At 30.1% G+C, this 14351-nt stretch overlaps 2 protein-coding genes across 2 annotated transcripts; both read left to right on the top strand.

Moving 5' to 3' along the window:
- Positions 1-768: 768 nt before the first annotated feature.
- On the top strand, positions 769-2802 carry LOC105137737 (60S ribosomal protein L13a-1-like). Its single transcript, XM_011043573.1, has 4 exons — positions 769-1131; positions 1780-1896; positions 1990-2077; positions 2464-2802. The coding sequence occupies exons 1-4, from the start codon at positions 860-862 to the stop codon at positions 2605-2607; spliced, it is 621 nt and encodes a 206-aa protein (XP_011041875.1). The 5' UTR covers positions 769-859; the 3' UTR covers positions 2608-2802.
- Positions 2803-4024: 1222 nt separating this feature from the next.
- LOC105137738 (probable pectinesterase 29) lies at positions 4025-6018 on the top strand. Its single transcript, XM_011043574.1, has 5 exons — positions 4025-4312; positions 4430-4589; positions 4767-4973; positions 5061-5287; positions 5385-6018. The coding sequence occupies exons 1-5, from the start codon at positions 4062-4064 to the stop codon at positions 5542-5544; spliced, it is 1005 nt and encodes a 334-aa protein (XP_011041876.1). The 5' UTR covers positions 4025-4061; the 3' UTR covers positions 5545-6018.
- Positions 6019-14351: the final 8333 nt, after the last annotated feature.

The raw sequence follows: 14351 nt of genomic DNA on the forward strand, positions 1-14351 counted from the left end.
TTGCTTATTATTTCAATGAGCATATAAAAGAAATATCAATTGATATGTTGACCAAGATGGTGGGTTTCTATACCCCAACCATCCTTTATATTCTTGGTGTTAGCCAATTATAAATAGAAATATCAATTGATACGTTGACCAAAATGGTGGGTTTCTATACCCCAACCATCCTTTATATTCTTGGTGTTAGCCAATTATTAAAAGAAAAAATAAGAGTTGTTATTTTGGTTACTCAAACCCAAGAAGAAAATAATAATTGAAAAGAACAACAAAAATGATATAAAACAAGTGAATAAGTCATGTTTTAGCTATAAGTTTGTATTAATCACAAATACCAAATGAAGCTAATAATTAAGGTTATGTTTGTTTTCTAGTTTCTGAAAAACTATTTTCTAAATTTTCATGTGTTTGTTTACTATTAGAAAAGTTGGTTAACGGAAAACACTTTTCAGTTAAAGAAAAATTTAGCTTAGTTTCTAAAAAAGTATTTTTCTAGAAAATTTGGGCGAAAATACTTTTTAAAAATTATAAAAAATTTGAAAATATTATATTATTTATTGATTATATTAAATTTAATTATCAAACTTTTAATTGATATACACTCGTATGTACTGGAATTAAAAAAACCTACAAAGCCAGGTTAAAAACAAATGGTGCATGACATCATTCATCATGGATTATGCTCGATATTGTATATAGTTCTAAACCCAATCCGAAAACAAGACCTAAAAGCCCAACTCTCCGCAGCCCATAAAAAAGCAACCCCATATATCACAATCCCAAACCCTAAAGCCTCTCTCTTGACTTTCACTTCCCTCACAGCAGCCGCTTAGCCAGAGAAAGCAGAGGCACAGCTACAATGGTGTCTGGATCAGGGATCTGTGTAAAAAGAGTTGTTGTTGATGCAAGGCATCATATGCTAGGCAGGCTTGCATCAATAATAGCTAAAGAACTACTAAATGGACAAAGAGTTGTTGTTGTTAGGTGTGAAGAGATTTGCATCTCTGGTGGGTTAGTGAGGCAGAAAATGAAGTACTTGAGGTTCTTGAGGAAACGCACGAACACTAAACCTTCTCATGGTCCTATTCACTTCAGGGCTCCTTCGAAGATTCTCTGGCGTACCATTAGAGGGTGAGTTTTATTTAATGAAGTTTGGATTTTTATGATTTGGTTTTTTGTTTTGTTGTTCAGAAAGTTGGTTTTTTGGTTTGGTTAGTAACAAAAGGTGATATTTGGATAGTTAAGAGGATAACTCATGTTTTGATTTGTGAAATGGTAGCATCTTTAAAGATGTATTCTTTAGTTTAAAGATTGCTGATCCTTATTAGCTAATTTTTGAAATTTCTAAGCTTTAACACTTGAGGGTCCTGAAGGCATTAAGATTTGTTGTATATCAGGGTTTATTGTTGTAGTTACACTTGTGCTGCTGAAGGTTTTTCTTTTTAAAATTGAAAACCAAAAGATAATTCAGTTGTGTAGATGTAGGGAATAATAGTTTGTATGTGCAGTTGAGGAATAAGAACTGTATGCTGAATACTGTAGACGAAGTTTAGTTATGTTTTTTAAATGTTTGAAATGATATGTTTGTGTTGTTGAGGTTGTATGTATAGGGGAAATGCATAATGTGCAAGAATTAAATGGTTGTTGATTTTTCTTTTTGTGTTTTGATTGTATGCCTCTTTGAATTCCTGCAATGGTTTTGGTAGTCCCAAGATACAACTTTTCAGTCTCCATGCTGTAATTTTTTTGTCTGTGATCTAAAATTTATTTGGTTTGAAGGATGATTCCTCACAAGACCAAGCGTGGAGAGGCTGCTCTTGCACGTTTGAAGGTGTTTGAGGGTGTTCCTCCTCCATATGACAGGACAAAGAGGATGGTTATCCCTGATGCTCTCAAGTGAGTCTTTTTAGAAGGAATTTATGCAAGAAATTTGTTTTGTTTGGTTAATGCAGTTGAATGCTTATTCTTTCTATGTTTTTGATGAATCAGGGTTTTGAGGCTTCAGCCTGGACACAAGTATTGCTTGTTAGGTCAGCTTTCATCCGAGGTTGGATGGAACCACTATGATACCATCAAGGTATGAATTGTCTACCCAGTTTCTTCCTTTTTCACTTTTGCTGCCAGCTTGTGATGTTATTATTTATGGCTTAGTTACTTGGATGTCGCCTATTTAAGAAATCCATTAAATTGTATTTAATTAAGAACTAGAATCTCTTCCCCTGTTTTTCTTTTTTGTTCTTAAATTATGTGGTGCCTTAGTGATGACTACTATTGTGGCATATACTGGACAATTATTCAATTTGCCACTATTGGTGTTTCTATTTGCATCGTTAGATGTTGTCTTCCATCAGTTATTGTATAATATGGCATGATTTTACTGGCAATCATTTGCCATTGTCAATAAAAAAACTGTTTATTGAGCATTTTCTGAGGCATCTTTTACTGATTTGTTCTTTCCTGCAGGAGCTGGAGAAGAAGAGAAAGGAAAGAGCACAATTGGTCTATGAGAGAAAGAAGCAGCTGGCAAAACTGAGGCTTAAGGCTGAGAAGACCGCTGAGGAGAAGCTAGGTCCCCAGCAAGAAATTATTGCTCCACTCAAATATTGATTGAAATTTGAAGAGAAGGTTGCTATTGAACGAGGAACTCTGATCTGAGAATACCTTTTTTGCATCTAAATCTGTTTCCTGTTTTGACAACTTCTGTTTGAGTGAATTAACTTTATGCTATTTATATCATTGTTTCCTTGCAAACATTATTCGGGTTTCCAGTTTAGATATATAATAGTTTGAACCGTTCCTTTATCCCCATTGCTGTTCTGCATATCTGAAGATTTTATGGACCGTTTGGCTCTTGGATGTTGAATGTGTTTCAACGGGAAATCAAGAAGTCAGTAATCAAGAGCAGGAATTGATAACAAAAAAGGTTCGAAGTTCCCGCATTCACTTAACAGCATGCACTGGAAACTATTTTCTAGCGGAACGTGGAAGAAGGATTACCATGTAAACTCAGATCGAGTTTTGTTCCCGTTAGCCGTCCTTGTCTTGAACTCAAATTGAAAGGCCATGATTAACCCCATCGACGTGGGCTAGTCTTGATCATGAGAAATGCCATCCATGCATGGAAACACCCCTTCAGTCTTTAATGATTGATGTTTAATGAATTTACCTGTCCCCACTTGTTACTTGCCCCTTCTGTTTGTGTCCCTATATCATCAATAGGGACTGCCTCGCAATACCAGACCTTAATCATGTTTAAAATGCCAATTAGGCAAATCCATGCTCACTATATCCGTGGGAATGGAATTCGGGCCCATGATCTGGCTAACGAATAATTCTTCAAACAAAAGATTGAACATCATTTACTCGTGAAATTCAAATCTTCAGTCTTCACAAGAAGGAAATCTATATTGCTAGCTGTAAGCTAGCTGATCGCATTCAATTTGAGGAGGGTTTTTGGGTAGGCATGGAAATGTCATCCCCTCTCATGGAAGCCGTAGGGTTTTTCTCGTTACTTCTTAAACATGTGATGGAGCATGTTGAGCATGTTTCTAAAACAAGCTCCACGATTTTATTTCTTTATTGCCTCATCATTCTACATTAGCTGTGCTCATCTTTTGGACCTTTATTGATCTAAATTTCTATGTGGGCAACTGAAAATGGACAACCTAAAGATTTTAGTCCCGCCACTCCAAACGGTCAAGCTTTTCTTCATGGCAAAATGGAGTTTCCAGTACTAGGATGTTCTAGTCATTTTCTTCTGGAATGCCAAGGAGAAGGTCAGAGGGAGCTGAGGAGTATCAATCAAAATGAATAAATAAGGAAATAAAAAAAGTTTGCCATATGAATAATCTTTAAGGATCAATTAACTGATTCTAATTCCATAAAAAAACTCTTGGCTTTCCCTTTTCCTCTCCAAAATCTTTAAAACTTTGATCCCTTCTTATTTAAGAATTGCCAAGTATTTATGTTACAACTTGCAATTTCATTTCCACTGCACTTTTTTTTTTCTTTGTTTAGTCATTTTCTTAACTCAAGTTTTCTCATCCCTTTTCTCTATCAAGATGTTGCTTCCACGGTGTTCATGTTTATATTTTGCTCTCTGGCTGTGCAGTTTTCAATTAGGATTTGCCAATGAAAACTTCCTAAAATATGTTAAGGGGTCTAATCCTCACAGAAAGACACTGCCTTACAGAACACTCCTTATTGATAAGTCAGGCCATGGGAATTTTTCTAGTATACAATCTGCCATTGATTCAATTCCATCAGACAATAAGAACTGGGTTTGTATCCACGTAAGGGCTGGAACATATAGGTAATGTCCTTTTCTCTTCTTTTTCAATGTTATCTGCTGACACTCAGGTGGTTTTCTTATGCATGCATGAGCACTGATTTTTCTTTTAGTGTCCTGACTGTTTTGTGTATTGTGTAGGGAGAAGGTTAAGATCCCTTACAACAAACCATATATCATTCTCAGAGGAGAGGGGAAAAGAAGGACAAAGATTGTTTGGGATGATCATTTTTCAACAGCACAGAGCCCCACTTTTGTTTCTTTAGCAGATAATATTGTAGTCAGAAGCATTAACTTTGTAGTAAGTGATCATTGATCTTAACTTATTCACTATTGTTACATGTAAAATAGAAAACTTTCTTTTGTTCCCTAAGGAACCTTTGTGTAAAGCATTGAGAAAATCTTGCTTTCGTTCTCCTAAAGTTTTCAAAAAAAATTATGCCGATTTGTTCCATTTATTGATTTTTTTTTTTGGCAGAACTCCTATAATTTTCTACATGATAACAACCCAAGATTGCCAGCAGTAGCTGCTATGATAACCGGGGACAAGACTGCATTTTACCAATGTGGGTTTGCAGGGGTGCAAGACACACTGTGGGATGAGGCAGGCAGGCATTACTTCAAGCGTTGCACCATTCAGGGTGCTGTTGATTTTATCTTTGGAAGTGGCCAATCTATTTATGAGGTATAATTTTCTTTAACAATATATAGAGGATTCCTTTTAATTATATTGTTTTTTTTTTAATTACTGTATCCTTTCCGTATTTTGTAGGGTTGCTCCATACAAGTACTTGAAGGAGGGTTCATCACAGCACAAGGAAGAACGAATCCAAGTGATGCAAATGGGTTTGTGTTCAAGGGGTGCAATGTATTTGGCAAATCTTCAGTTTACTTGGGAAGGCCATGGAGAGGTGATTCTAGGGTCTTATTTTACAAGTCAAATTTTTCAAATATTGTAGATCCCGAAGGATGGAATGCTTGGAACTTTGTTGGCCATGAGTAAGCTCTCTAAGCTCACAAATCATACTTGGCCAGTTTGATTACTGTAACTGAAAAATGTGTTTGATTAATGCTTTTACGTTCACGTAATTTGCAGGAACCAAATAACATTTGCTGAGTATGGCAACTTTGGGCCAGGAGCTGAGATTTCGAAGAGGGTTAGCTGGGCAAATAAGCTAAGCCCTCAATCCTTGGAAGAATTAACCAGCATGTCTTTCATTAATGCTGAAAACTGGATCGAAAAACAACCTGTTTAGATCCAAGCAGATATCTTGTGTCATACAAGTCCCTCGAAGTCGTTTTTAAAGAACTTTTCAGGCAAACTATATGCTTATTTTCCTTTTTCCATGAATGAATGCAAGCTCGTTTTATCAGATGTTGAAGCAGTGGAGTGAACAAAGCCATAAAAACCCTTGGATCCATCATGTACACCATTTGTGGAAAAGGTCCCGAGAATGAAGAGTCCTTGATGTTGTGGATCCTACTTCCTACGCTGATATAGACTAGTACAAAACCTGTGCAGCAGATGATGCATTGGGTTCAATAGGCCTGCAGAAACATGCAACCTCGAGTAAAAGTGCACCAGAAGCTTGAAGTTGAAATGCGAAGATTTTACTTATTTCATTACAAGCAAATGGATGGTTAATCTACATATGAGTAGGTCAATAGTGTTGTATATTCTTGCAGGTGCATTCAGCATTATGTAGTCCAGTATGCCTCTTCGCACAAGTTCCTGATCCACCACCGATTTCATTACCAAACAGAAAAATCAATTCTGGATAACTTATTTGCCATGCTGAACTCGAAGCATCGATGTAACTGGGAAATGGGATAAACCATTGAATCTCTGTTATGATTGCTAGATCAGACTCATAATTTCAGATGGAAAAGCTATAATTCATACGAACAGAGAAAAATCCCAAACTATGTCATACAAATCAGTTTGCTTTAACCAGAGGCTAAGGAATAGAGCTAGTTAAGTAAATTTATAGAATCTAAAACTATGTTTGGAAACCAAATGCACTAACTTACCTCAAACTACCTGGCTTGTGTCAATTTTATGTAGGTGCATCAAAAAGTATATATTCCCAGCAATACCAAAATAAATCCGAAATTCATTTGAACTGACAGTTTTATTCATCATGCTTTTAAGTTTAAGTCTTTATTTCATGGAGTATAAGGAGCCAAACCCAGTTCAAAATACTCAAACTTCATTGAAAAAAGTAGTTGTCGCCCTGTAAAAAGATTTCATTAATTCAATATCAGAATTTAAAAAAAAAAAAAAAAAAAAAAAAAAAAAAAAAAAAAAAAAAAAAAAAAAAAAAAAAAAAAAAAAAAAAAAAAAAAAAAAAAAAAAGGATGTCAATTACAACTTTCAGCTATGTCTGATAATGTTAATCTGTTGTAGAGTAGTTTACTAGGGTTAACTTAAAATTATATTTGGCTGAATTTATTGAGAGAGAGAGAAAGAAGAAGCAGCAGCCAAAAAGTGAGGCAGAAACAGAGAAGAAAAGTAGTAGTAACTCGTGTATGAACTCTCTCGAATATTGTAACCCCTATCTTGGGCGAGTTTTGTACAAGAAAATGACAGCAATGATATGTTATGTTGGACTATGTTTTGCGAGTGTTAATAGCTGTAGAAACTAATTATACTATAACCCAACAGATTGGTATTAGTGCAGAGGTTAAAGAGAAGCTTTTTCCAAGTTTAAAGAAGAAAGAAAATGTCCAAAGAAGATAGCACAAGTTGGAGTTCAGTCAAACCCTCAATATTAACTATAGTTTTGGAGCATAAAGATGAAAACTTTACTCATCTCTTGGGAGATGGTGGTGGTAGAATATGAAGAACTTGAAGATATCTACAATATTCCTAAGCACAATTTAAAGATTTGAAAGCAAAGAGAAGTAGAGATATTGTAGCTCTTGGGTTAATTCAAAGAAGAGTTAATGATCCTATTTTTTCAAGAACATGAGAGCCACAGATACAAAGCAAGTATGGAAGACTTTGCAAAGTGAATATAAAGGTGACGTGAGGGAAAGAGCTATAAACTTGTAAAATCTTAGAAAAAAGTTAGAGAATATGAAACAGAGAAAAGATGTGTTTTGTAATAAAATTATTAAGATTATTAATCAAATAAAAAGTTGTGGTGAGGATATTAATAATGATAGAGTTGTAGATAAATTATTTATTAGTATTCTGAATAAATTTGATCTTATTATAGTGATTATAAAAGAAACAAAAGTTGTCTTGTTTGAGTGTTCATGAGTTGTTAAGTTTTTTGAAATCTTATGAGTAGAGATTAGTGAAAAGAAATAAAAAGTTATTAAAAAGTGTTTTTCAATCAAATCAACTATTAATAAACAAAACCAACAAAAGGGATCTATAAGTTATATAAGAATATGTGTTGAATCCTTTAGATGTGAAGGATATGATAAAGGTGGAAGTAGATAAATGAGTAGAAATAAAAGCATGAGAGGAAGAATAAATTTTGGGTACTAAATATAGTAATGCTATAAGGAGTTATTCTTGTAAGCGATTAGAACATAAATCTAAATATTGTTGGTATAAAAGGAAGATAATGTTTCAATTGTAATGAGTTTGTTCACTTAGCTAAAGATTATGGGGTAAGGATTAATCAACAAACAAATGTTATGAAAGATAAGAAAGGTGATAGAAACATGTTTTAATCTACTCAATGTGGCATGGAAAACAAGAATGGGTAATGGTTCATTAATGGTGCTTGTAACAATCACATGAAACCAAATAATGACCTATTCAATGACATTGATACAAAAAGGCAAACTAGAGTGAAGACTAAGAATGGAGAATTTATGAGTGCAAGTGATTTAAGTTCCTTTAGAGTTGAAACTAAAAAATAGAAAGAGATATTCGCAAAGTAATGCATATGCCATAAGCTTATCAAAATTTGTTGAGTATTAAACAGCTTATAAAGCATGGATATTCATTGAATGTTGAAGGCTAATATTACACTATTTATGATAAAACTCCAATGAGACAAGTTAGGATAAAGATGAAGATGGTGAATAGGTGTTTTGCAATTGACTTAAAATATGAAAAAGGTATAACTTTGAAGATGGATATGGTTGATGATTCGAAGTTATAGCATAGGAGACTCGGTCACTTAAATTTTGGTGGCCTCAAATTACTTCACCAAAAAAACATGATATAAGGACTTCCATTCATTTAATAGGTGAAATATGCTTGTAAAGGATGTGCTCTCGGAAAATATTATCAACAATCATTTCTAAAAGGAGTAGCATGAAGAGCCAATAATGTATTAGAGTTGGTGCACACTAATATTTATTGTCTAATGTAAATTCTATCCCATTCTCATAACATCTATTTTTTATTATTTATTTATGATTATAGTAAAATGACATGGATGTATTTTATAATGTAAAAATCTGAAGTTGCTACTATTTTCAAAAAAAAATTAAATATCTTGTTGAAAAACAATGTGGTCATTATATAAAAGTTTTAACAAATGATAGGGGCAAAAAATACATTTTAAGAAAGTTTTTTAAGTTTTATGAAGATGAAAGTATTGAGAGGCATCTCATTATTGGCTATATATCCCAATAAAATAGAGTTTAAAAAAAAAAAAATCAAATTATAATGAAGATGGTGAAATATATGGTATATTTATAGAAGTTTCCTAAGCATTTTTAAGTTGAAGTAGTATGTATAATTGTTTATTTCATTAATAGGCGTCCTACAAAGATCATTTAGGATAGCACATTATTTGAAGTTTAGAGTGGGAGAAAGTCATTCGCGAATTACTTGAAGGTATTTGATAATGTTTGTTATGCTCAAATATATATATAAAAAAAAAGAGACACAAACTAGATAAAACAAATAAGAAATGTATATTTGTTAGTTATAACTCAATGTATAAAATTTATAGATTGTACAACTTGAAGACAATAAAGTAATTATTAATTAATATGTGATTTTTTATAGTTTGGACAACTTGAAGACAATAAAGTAATTATTAATTAATATGTGATTTATAATGAAAATGTTGTTTGAAATTAGAAGGCAGGATTGAGAAAGAATAGCCTCGTATATTAAGTTATTATTGTTACAATAATTAATTAATAAATTATATTAATTTAATTTAGTGCAAGTCACCTATTTAATAGACTAATTATGATGAGCTATTATTGTAAGAGAAATTAATTAATAAACTATATTTTTCTTCCTACAATTAACTAGCACTAATAATAACAAAAAAAGAAAGGGAAAAAATTATGGTTATATATTGAATTGACCATTCACCATTATAATGTATTTATGTATTTACTCTTCTTTAAAAAAAAAATCAATGAAGTAGTTTTTTGGAGTAATTTGGTTTTTGCAAATAATAGTCCATTAATTATTATGAAATTATCTAGAGATAGTTTTTTCACATTTCTTTACACGAGTAAATTACTTAACTACTTTTATAAAAAACAATAAAAAATAGTCAAACACGGTCATTTTCATTGTTCTATTTTTATTTGAATAGTGAAAAGGCAATTATGCCTTTAAAAAGCAAAAATGGATAAATTGTTGGCAGGGGTTGTCTCGTCTTTTCACTCTAATTTTTTTTTTGTTATATTTATGTTGTCTTAGGTATAATTTAGTCTTTTACTAAATATAAAATATTAAAAAAATAATAAAAAATTATTAACATGTTCATAACAATTATCAACGCATCAAATGCTTCGTTATTTTCAAGCAACATGTGCAAGTGATTACAAGGTGGACAGGTTTGTTTGATGTGGTTGGATTCGTCTCAAAGGCTTTTCCCTTCCACATTGGACCATGTTGCATTCTAACCTACAATTTAGCTTTTCTTTTCTCTTTTTGTTTCAAGTTTTGGGCATGACATTTTAGAATTTCAAACCAACCCCACAATTTGAATTTTTATTTAGATTTGATCCATATTATTTTGATTATTATTCTTTTCATATGAAATAGTTTATAGATTTTGAATTGTTTTTCAATTTTATCTTTCTTTGTTTTTTTGGTTTTTTTGTCTCCATTCTTTTGTTTTTATTTATTTTGTTTTAGAAAATTTCTTGAATTAATTTTTTTTATGATTTCATCCTTCTACAATATTTTTCTTGTATGATTTGATCCTCTTCTTTTTTTCAATTTTTTTTTGGTTTGAAAATTTGTTTAATTAATTTTATTTTTACATTTCATCTTTTAACATTAAATTAGTAAATAAATGAGCTTGTTGATTAAATTCAAGTCTAGAATCTCGTGGATTGCAAGTTTAGAGATTAAATTAGATTTAGGATATTCACATGGGCTTGCCTCTTCTTTTTTTTAAGTTAATATTTTTCTAGTTTCATCTTTTAATATTTATTAATTTCTTAGATTTTGACTCTGTCTTTTAATGGAACCCAAGATTAGTTGAAACTTGATTAAAGTCTAACCAAAAAGAGGATAAGAGAATGATAAAAATAAAGATAGATTGTTCAATTAGATTAACTCATTATTGTCATATTTATTACTTGGTTTATCGATTTCACAAATTAGCACGGGTCAATACAATGTAGTACTAGCACCTTTTCATTTCATTTTCCAGATTTTTTGTGATGTAATTATTTAATAATCAATTATTTTACAATGACAATGGTAGATTTTTTATATATAAAAAAAAAAACAAATCACTTTTTGAGCAAGGTGATTAGTTCATTCTTAGCTTGATAAATTGAAAACGCTACATTAATATATTTTTTTTTCATTTATTAAGTCATATGATAATCAATTAGTTTTATCTTATACATCGGTCAAGTTTTTTTATCTTCATTTCAAATATTTTATCACATGCATGAAAAAAAAAACAGCAATGCTCAAACTTTTTAATACAGTAGTTGAATTTTGATCCAGCCTCCAGCAAAACAAAGACCACGGACCTAACACAGATCCCAAACCTAGTATAATAATTTAAGTCATGGCATGCTGGAAGCTGATGGGGAGATCATAGAACCTTCCTAATAATTTATTTTTTCTTGAGAATCATAATACAATTTGAAGGATAAATTATTTTAATTCATTTAGATGGTTATCAAGACACAATGGCTTTCAAAACTGTTATCTTGAGGGTTGGAGCAAATTAAGAAATTCATTTTTTTTTTCTTTTTTCTTTGTTTTTTTTCTTCTGTTTTTTTAAAGAAGGTTTCTTGTAAGATGGATTTATGGATATTATTATTATTATTATTATTATTATCATCATCCTAGAAGTTGTTTCCACTTCAATAATGTGAATGGTTATATATAAACTCGAATAATAATTAAATTTAAGATGAAAATGATATAAATCAAATTCTTAATAATTGGATAATTAAGTATTTTATATTATGTTGAAGAATCACAATTCAATCTAGGTAAAACTTTAAAAATAAATTTATATTATATGATATCAGCAATAATCTATGAATAGGTCTTAATTATAAACATGCACCAAAAACACAATTCCTATCCATAAAAGTTGGCTAAGCATGCTTAATACTTGCATTATTGAGCAGACCAGTTCTCCCCCTCCTCGAGCTTTTTTTCCCTTGATTATTTTGATGGTCACAAAAAAAATAAAAATAGTTAAGGGTTTATTTATTTATTTATTTATTTTTTATGAGCAACTATGCCATGTGATACACCTGGACACTTGAGTGTTCTTTGAATATTCAAATGCAAAATGTGCAATGCATCCTTAAGATGCTTCGCGATTGACAGATCATTTGCGTTCGATAATTCTTTTATTGTAGACTTTACCTCCAAACCTACCTGCTTAGTAGACTATTTATTTGATACATGTTAGGTAGAATAATTTTATTTTCAATTAAAAAAATAAAATATACAAGTTTTTTCAACAGGTTTTTATCATGAATAAACTCTCAATTAAAAATAAAAATAAAACATATGCATATTTTTAACTAAATAAGTAAAAAATTACATGAGCTAATAAATATATATAAAAAATTTATTAATGATAAATGAAGATTAAATTAAAAAAAATCAAGAGATAAATATAAATCAAAATATTTGATCTACTAATATGTTCAATTGTATCTAATAATTTTATATTTTATAATAAAATTTTTATTTAATCAAACAATAATAGAATTGGCTTGCGCTAATATCATGAGTCAAAGCAAACAAAAATAAATGCTAAAAATACTAAATATTATTGACATGTTTTCTACAATAAATAGATTTTAACTATAAATTCATAAATAATTACATACTGGATAATATTTTTATCTAATATCAAGGTAAAAACATATTAAATTTACATAAATAACTCGGGTTAACTTGCAAAATCTATAAAGATAATCTTGCAAAAAATAAATTAAAAAGTTTAATCCTTACTTACCTCAATCCTAAATAATAAAATTGATAAAAATCAACACTCAATTACTAACCATGTAGATCACACATTATCATATTCAATAAAGTTTTTAACCAAAAGATTGTTTTCTATTTAATTATACAACAATAATGCACATGAAATTGTTTTTATATAAAATATTTGAAAACAAAATAGAACAGACTTGAGGAAATAAGATAAAAACAAATAAATCATTAATAATAAATGATAACATTATATTTTTTTAATTTTAAATTAAATATAAATAAATAAATAAATAAATCATCCATAACAAAGATTACTTTATTTTAAAATGAGGAATAAAAATGCATTAAAACTTGGTTAGTCTAATCTATATTTCAAGAAAAAGATCAAATATGCCCTTCAAATTGTAATCACATTTGATAAAATACTAGCCAAATGATCTACCAAGATGAAATTATGTATTATGATTCTCAACAAAAATCAAATTATTAGGAAGGTGTTTTTTCTTTTTCTTTTTTTTGCTCTGTTCTATGATCTCACCATTATCTTCCAGCATGTCGTGGCTTATATTATTATACTAGGTCCGGAGTCCATTTATATGTATTCTAACCTTGGAATGTTTTAAAACGTAAGTCCAATTATATTTATTAAATTGGGTTTGGTATGATAAGTTAACTCGAGATCCGATTCTTCACCTGAGCCAAGTTAAAAAAATAATTAACCTTGAGCTAACATTATTAGGTTAACGATCAAAATTTAATTTGATTTTTTAAAATAAAAATAAAATAATATTATTTTAAAAATAAAAAATAGTTTTTGGTTCATCTTAATTAACTCGCACATCTTATAGCGCAAAATGCCAGATTTAATAAGTTTGGTATCTACAACTACACAACTCGATATCAATGCCTCCTGCTGCTGCTGCTACATTCATAAGTTTTGAAACCATATAGAATCGAATAATTGAAATCAGATTGAGAAAGAATATAATGTTCCTTTTTCGTTAAAAAAAGAAAAGAAAGTTCAAATACGTTTGTGTTATATATATATATATATATATATATATATAGCATTTCTTCCGATGTTGAATTCATTGAACAATGGGGAAGTCTCCATTATTAGCAGGTAAGATTGTTAAAATCATGATTTAACTTGTAAAAATATATAATTTTATGAGTTAATATATTTAATGTGCAGAATTATCTTAAAAATTGAAAAATTAATAAAATTAGATTAAAATCATGAAAAATTATAGTTTTGGTATTGATTTTACAATTTCAATAAAAATATATACTACACTGCAATAGTAAAATATATGTTTTTTCCAGACCAATAATAACATGCCACTTGTTCATATAAAAGATGTGCTGCCAGCTATAAGGGGGATGGATGACATGGCAGACTTTCTTATCAGGCTCGATTCCCAATGGATCTTATAACTATTAAATGATGGGTAGATAATAATATAAACAATTATCACTGAGTAATTCATTTGCAAGCTTTTCTATTGCATCAACAATCTTTTTTAACAATATTCAATCTATTACTATCTAGCTTATATTTTTACATGGAAATTTATCCAATATAACAACTTGATTATGATTCAGACTCATCTATAATTAAATAGGTGGCATGTATTATGTTGTTATGTTGTGAACTGTATTATTTTTTAATTTAAAAAGATAAAAATAGTTTTA

This window comes from Populus euphratica, unplaced genomic scaffold, assembly GCF_000495115.2.
Source record: "Populus euphratica unplaced genomic scaffold, PopEup_1.0 scaffold163.1, whole genome shotgun sequence".
Taxonomy (NCBI): domain Eukaryota; kingdom Viridiplantae; phylum Streptophyta; class Magnoliopsida; order Malpighiales; family Salicaceae; genus Populus; species Populus euphratica.